Source organism: Penaeus japonicus, unplaced genomic scaffold (genome assembly GCF_977035675.1).
Source record: "Penaeus japonicus unplaced genomic scaffold, GWHDUDI00000001_assembly GWHDUDI00000040, whole genome shotgun sequence".
Classification (NCBI taxonomy): domain Eukaryota; kingdom Metazoa; phylum Arthropoda; class Malacostraca; order Decapoda; family Penaeidae; genus Penaeus; species Penaeus japonicus.
This window is the reverse complement of record NW_028234442.1, coordinates 8,985,795-8,993,294: the sequence shown is the minus strand read 5'-3', so window position 1 is coordinate 8,993,294 and position 7,500 is coordinate 8,985,795. Positions and strand designations below refer to the sequence as shown.

At 45.5% G+C, this 7,500-nt stretch overlaps 1 protein-coding gene across 1 annotated transcript in view; it reads left to right on the top strand.

Moving 5' to 3' along the window:
* Positions 1 to 7,500, top strand: part of MCPH1 (Microcephalin) — a 23,149-nt gene that overhangs the window by 14,706 nt on the left and 943 nt on the right. Inside the window, exons 8-10 of the mRNA XM_086534033.1 lie at positions 547 to 1,998; positions 5,445 to 5,685; positions 6,077 to 6,196. Of these exons, the coding sequence (XP_086390159.1) occupies positions 547 to 1,998; positions 5,445 to 5,685; positions 6,077 to 6,196 (1,813 nt within the window). The remainder of the gene's footprint in view (positions 1 to 546; positions 1,999 to 5,444; positions 5,686 to 6,076; positions 6,197 to 7,500) is intronic.

The window sequence follows — 7,500 nt, the reverse complement described above, 5'->3', positions numbered from 1 at the left end:
CCACCAAACTCACACAAAAAACCCACCCCCCCCACCCCAGGCGCCCCCCCACACACTACACACACACTCCCCCACACACACCACCAACCCATCAAAACACAACACAACCCACCACTACCAAACAACCCAAACTCACAAACACACAACCATTCCCAACACAAAAACACACACACACACACACAACCTCCCCAACACACACCACACCCACAACAACACCCCCACAACACACAACCAACACCACACACACCCCCCACCACAACCCCCCAACCACACACATCAACCCACACAACCCACACAACACACTCAACCCCCAACCCCCCCACCCCCCACCCCCCCCCCCCCCCCCCCCCCCCCCCCCCCAACCCCCCCCCCCCCCCAAGGAAAACCAAAAAAAACCCTAATTGAAAATTTGATTTCATTTTTTCTCTTTCTTTTCTTGTCCATTTGTATTGTTATGTTTTTTTATTCTATGAAATTATCCATTTATTTATAACTTTTCATTTTTATTGTTATACATTACTCTTCATTTATCCCCTTCCTCCCCAGGTTCCTCTCTCCAAGGACAGACTCTGCGCAAAGGAAGAGAGCGCCCGTGGGCAGAGAGAGCCCCTTGCACTCAACGGACCCCAAAGGGAGGCTGAAGTGCCTATCGGAAGAGTCCTCCTCCGACGCGGGGGCAGAGGGGACCAGCTCAGGGTTGCAGCAGGAGGCAGTAGGAAGGACAAAAACAACTGCAAGTGGGACAAAGGCTAAGGAGGATGGGAGGAAGAGTGGCTTGGAAGGAGAGGAGAAGGATGGAGGTTCTGAAAGGCTGAAGGCTGAAGGGGGGAAGGATTGCAATGAAAAGAGAAGGATCAGAGGGAGAGGAGGAGGACCAAAAGAGAGTGGAGAGACAACAGAGAGTGAGAGGGACTCAAAAGCTGCTGGTGATTCCACCAAAGGCAGTGAGAGCCTGGACCTGGTACTCTCTGATTCTAGTCAGGACAGGTCAAGCAGCTCAGAGGGAGGAGCTCAGGGGAGGAGGAGCAGCAGGCGCAGGAGAAACGGTGACAGTACGCTCAATTCTGTGGGTGGGGAAAACTGTGCCAAGAAAAAGAAATCCCCAACTCCAGGAGAAGAGCCAGTAACCCTTGTAAACTCCTTCATTTCAAGAAGTTTAATAGGCCATACCCTTGACGATCCTTATGATGCAGAGTTGGGCACAGAGCAAGAGGGTAACGCAAAGCAAGACGAAAAGAAAATGAGGAGAAAGAGCATCTTGAAGAAGGCAGAATCCACGAGCAGACAGAGAGCCGAGCAGAAACGCAAGTCTGTTTCTTACGGTGGAGCAGATAAATTCGAAGTGGAGGTCACCGATCCGCCACTCACACCTACAAGGGAGAAGGTCATGAACCACAGAGTCCCCCCAGCATTGAGCTCCCCTTCCTTTGGGGCGACCTCCTCCCAACCCCCATCTAGCCTCCCTGCGTCACAGTTGAGAGGCCACAGGCTCTTCAATCTGGACCCCATGGCACCCTCGCAGGATCTTATTGTCCCCTCCACACCCGAGGACCCCAAGAAGTTCCTGCGCAGACCCTACACAGACCTGGTGATCCGGGGCAGCCGGACGCAGCGCACAGCCCTGAAGAGCCAGAAGGGAGGCAGCTTGAGCAGCATGCCGCTCCCCAGGAACCCCTCTCCTGGGCGGCGGGTAAGGGGCTCTTCCCAAGCCAAGCAGGGCACCCAGGGGGCCTCCACAGCGCCTGTGCGCAGATCGATGAGGCTGAGCGCAGCCCCTGTAAAGAAGGTGACACAGGGAGATGAGGATGTCTTCCTGGGCTCAGAGGAGGAGGAGGGGGAGGAATTCCTGCGTCAGTCCAGGATCCCCCTTCTGCCACGGCCACGAAGGTCCACAGAAGAGTTCCAGCACGCAGGCGAGCTCAAAGCCAAGGGCAGGCGGGGGCGCAGACCTAAGGGGGACAGTCTGCCCTCCCTCTACGTGAGCAGCGTCCATTCCAAGTATGTGGCTGGCAGTTAGCAGGGGGCAGAGGAAGGCACTGGGAAACTTTGATAGGGGCTTTGCTCACATTATTGTTATTACTACTGCTTTTATTATTATCTTTATGCAGTTATTAATCTCATTATGTTTGTCATTATTATTACTGTTTTTTTCATTGATTTTACAACTACTATTATTATTATTGTTATTTGTTGTTGTCATCCTTGCTGATAATTCTATGCTTAATTTTATATTTGTTGATATGATTATGACTATTATCATTTTTCATCAATTATTATTATTGCTATTATCACTATGATGATTAGCATTACCATTATAACCTGTATCATTATGCTTGTGTCAGCTTTTATTGAGTCTGCATTGCAGCCATTTCTCGCATTCTCCCCTCTCCTTGATGTTTTACTCAGTTGATTATATTTCACTGATGCATTACTGGATCTCTTATTTATTCATTTATATATTATACTTACCAGTCACCATCCATTCCTTCTTTGCTGCCACTTTTTCTTTCATAATGCATGTGCATGCTTATTGAATTTATAAAAAAAGGTGACCATGTACTTTGTCATGATATTTGTCAGTTGCATATATTACAGCTGTCATTATTGTACACTGATTAAATTATTATTATTATTACTATTACGACCTCATCTCTCATCCCCCTTCGTCATTCTTATCCTAACAACTCGTACCAAAGCCATTATCATCATCATGACCTTCACTAATACCGCATGATACAGTGTCACAGCATCTAGGTTTCAAAAAAGATATATGATGTATATAATATAGAAATGTCACACATATAGATACCAAAATATTTAAACAACATTATATCAGGTGAATGTACTAATCAAAATGCTAGTTTTCAGAAGACATCAGTTGAATATAATTTCTAAAAACATCTGGTCTTAACCCACACAGGACGGGTGGTACAGCATGTGTACCGCGCATTCAAAAGCCCAGTGGCCGGGCGGCACAGTATTGTGCCAGCCATTCAATTGATTTAGGCCTAATAATTCGAACGCCCCGGCATTTGGACATTCAAGGCTAGAAAGGATATCCCACATCGTGGGTGGGTACCCACACAGGACGGGTGGGACAGCATGTGTACCGCGCATTCAAAAGCCCAGTGGCCGGGCGGCACAGTATTGTGCCAGCCATTCAATTGATTTAGGCCTAATTATTTCGATCGGCCCGATTTGGACATTTCAAGGCTAAGAAATCCCCCATCGTGGATGGGTGTAACCCACACAGGACGGGTGGTACAGCATGTGTACCGCGCATTCAAAAGCCCAGTGGCCGGGCGGCACAGTATTGTGCCAGCCATTCAATTGATTTAGGCCTAATAATTCGAACGCCCCGGCATTTGGACATTCAAGGCTAGAAATCCCCCATCGTGGATGGGTTAAAATTGGACAATTTCATTCATGATATCTGCTTCTCCCTCAGTGAAAAGTAAAACAGTTTGATAGCATTCAAAGGATTCAATTCTCTTGCTTGACAGAATAAATAATTGTTGGCGATATTCACTGATGGGAGTGATTTGTTGTAAGAATACTTTGAGGTTCACTACTTCAATTGATATACTGCAGGAAATTATATGCTATGATATTGCAATGATGGTGATGAAGATGATGATAATAAGAAGGATAAAGGATAATAACAACAAAAATTTTAGAATCATTATAACAATTTTGATACTACTGACACCCCTAGTAATGATGATACAGTATTATGAAGATGTATTATGCAAGCTAATTTTTTTTCTCTCAGAAGTAGGCCTAAATCAATTCATTTCATTATAGAAAATGTATTCCAATAAAGCTAGAAATTTTTTAGCTAGGGATGCATGAAACATGACACAGTTTGAAGACCATGAATAATCAAGTTTTGTCAAAGAAAAAGCAATGAAATCACATTTCTCCTTTCTCCATTGCTCTCTGACTAGACACACGACAGCCAAACATCCAACACAGCACACTCTGTCCCGACCAAGTGTACACTTCAAACAAGCAGAAGGAACAACACCCCACATGATCTCATAAAAAGTATTACCTTCATTCCTTCACTTGATAGCCAATTATTCATGCACCAACACTAAATCTTATTTAACCCATTGGTCGCAGTTTTAAATGAATATTCATGCAGTAGGATGGCTGGTTTACATTGTCTGGCACAGTGCCATCCGCATCTATGACTGACTCTGCCTTTGCAGCAAATCATGCCATCCACTGCTAATGGGTTAATCTCTTGAGACCTGGTGGGACATAGGCCTATATGGCCAAATTTTCAACATTGGTTTGATGAACGGCATCTTGTCCAGTCACCACGCCAATGATACACTCCCTTTCAGATTGTTTTGGGATCTCGTAGTCTAATACATTGTTTAGATTCTCAAAAAACTGGAAAATCTGTATCATACCTGTAATATCATGTTGCTAGTGAACAGTACACATAGTAGGTAACAGTATGGCTTTAGTGTCTATTAGGCAAAGTAAGACTAGTTAGAATAGTTTTCAAGATACCTTTATCCTACCTCACAAACAGCAACCAAGATAGTAATCTGGGTGCCACAAAAAGCCAACATACCACAAAGTCTCCAGCAGCAGGGTGAGCTGACACAAAGGTCTCCTTGGTAGGCACTAGCACTTGTGAGATCTCAATGGTAGCAAGGGATTCAGCAATATGGGCATTGATATGAATAGCTAAAACTCACCTGCTGCTCATCTGCCAAACATGTGGGCATCAGGATGGCTGAGAATGGCAGAGCTTGGAAATGCGTATGTTGTGACAACAAAACATGTGGTGTCTTAACTTGCTTTGTTATTCACATTTTTCTTGTATATTTTACTGATCTTTTGCCAAAAGATTGCTCCTGCAATTACTCCGTAAAAATAAAGTGATTGGCAAAGAAATACAGTAATCAATGTCATTTAGATTTTGAAATTAATTCTGTGAAAGGAGTAAAAGTAATATAACCTATATTCGAGTAGATTCATTTATTGATCAAAGTTCTTTTTTATCTATCTCTCTTAGTTGTACATGGTCTCCCAATAAAGAAAACAGATGGGGAAAAAAAAGGACATCAATTATTTATATATAATGATTAAATGATGCATCCAAGTCTCTTAGATAAAATTTTGTATTATCTCTTTCTCTCTTTTTCAGTTGCTTATTGTGTTTTCTTTCTTATTTCTCACGTATTCAAAGAACAGATATAGTGCTGGTGGTAAAATGCTGAAACATCCACAATTAGAGGAACAATAGATCATTGTGTCTCATGTAAGGCTAGAGTTATCTTCAGATCATAAAACCACTGTGGTGGCTAGTCTGACTTGGAATGCCATGCTTTATTGTTCCTGTCCCTTTATGGCTTGTTCCATTTCATTTTGGCTGTTTATTCCCTCTAGTAATCTCTGCCTCCCTTCCTCCCTCCCTTACCCAGAGAGAAGACCAGCCTTCTTCCCATCATTAAACAGCTGGGTGGTTTCCGCGTCACTCTTACGATCGATGCTACAACAACCCACGTAGTGTGCGGGGCTGCACGACGCACACTGAGCTTGCTGCGGGGCATTGCAAGGGGTGCGTGGGTTCTAGATGCATCATGGGTATACGAGTCACTGGAGCTGGGTCGGTGGGCACCGGAGGAGCCCTTTGAGCTGTTCATGGCATTTCCAGGGGCTAAGGTAAAGTGGTGAATGCAGCCATAATGGGTGCATTGGCTGGGCATCTCTCTCTTTCTTCTCCCATTCTCCTTCCCTCCCTCCCTCCCTCCCTCCCTCCCTCCCTCCCTCCCTCCCTCCAACACTGGTTAGAATTACATGAACATTTCATACACATCACTTGACATGTGGTGTTTTTTATTAATGTTCCACTGTCAAATTCTGTGGAGGAGCCTTGAAATTTTACACCAAATAATAGTAATTCCACCCATCTAGAAATCTGATTTCTTCTGAATATCAAGGGCCAACTGACAGAGGGTTTCAGTACCAAAAATTAAGGAAGCATGCAAGACATTAATCTAGACTATTGTTCCTCTAGGTGCACTATTTATGCTTCTCTCCTCCTCCCACACAGATCTCCCGGCAGCAGAAGGAGGAGCGAGGAGGAGGAGGAAATTACACCCAGACACTCTTCTCTGGCGTTGGCTCCATCTATGTTGCAGAAGGATGCACGCCCCCCTCAGATCAGCTCAGGGTAAGGGTGAGAGAGGAAGCTCAAAAGAGATCAAGAGTTACTTCCTCTTCCAACTACTGCTTTTTCTTTCCTTAGGTTTAGTGATATGAACTTCGATCTTCTCCTGGCAGCCATGCCTATGCTTACATTTATTATTAAACCTTGAACTTGCACATTACATTTTACTCAAGGCTACTCCCACTCACTGAGAAGTGCTCTGAAGCGACTCTCAGCAACAGTTTTCATGGTCCTTTCCACAGAGAGAGGTAGGTCTAAGGCTAGATGATCAAGCAGATGGGAGAAGCAAGGACGACTGGTGACACCTCATTAAGGCAACTATCACTACTACTACTTTTGCTACTACTACTACGACCACCACTTCTATCACTACTGATACTACTACTACCACCACCACCACCACTTCTACCACTACTACTACTACTACTACTACTACTACTATCACCACAACCACAACCACTACTACCACTGCTACTGGTACACTACTGATGTTACTACTAATACTGTTCCTACTACTACTGATGCAACTATTACTACTATTACTGTTACTACTACTACTACTACTACTACTACTACTGATACTACTACTGTTACCACTACCGCCACCACCACCACTACTTATATCGTCAACCACTATTGCTACAGCACTTCTCTGTTTTCCTTTGGCCTTAGTCCTTTTCTTTGCCGGCCATTATCTCTGTCAGCCTCCCTCCTTCCCCTTGTGTGTCCCTCCATCTCCTCCTCCACCTCCAGGTCTACCTCCTGTTCCCTCTCTATCTCCTGCTTGACCCCACATTTTCCTTTGCCCCGTCCCTCCTCAAACTGCCTGCAATCCATTCACCCATTTTCTAATGAGCATAGTGCCCCCCCTCCCCCCTCCCCCCCGCCCTCGCCTCCCTGCGCACTCTCGGAGCTGCTGCGTCTACTCGGGCGGGCGCGGCGCGGGGCGCACGGGGAGACGGTCTCTCGTCGGACTCGCTGCTGCTGCGTCGTCGGTGAGGTCCTCCCCCCCCCTCCCTCCCTCTCTTCTCTCTCTTCTTATCTCTCTCCTCCAAGCATCCCAATCATCTCCTCTCTCTCTCGTACGTCTCACTCTCATCTCTCTCTCTCTCTCTCTCTCTCGCTCTCTTCTCTCTTCTCTCTCATCTCTCTCCTGTCTCTCTTCTCTCTCTCTCTCTCTCTCTCTTTTTCCTCTCCCCCCTCTCTCTTTCTCTCTCTCTCTCTTTCTCTCTCTCTCTCTCTCTCTCTCTCTCTCTCTTTCTCTCTCTCTCACTTTCTCTCTCTCTCTCTCTCTCTCTCTCTCTCTC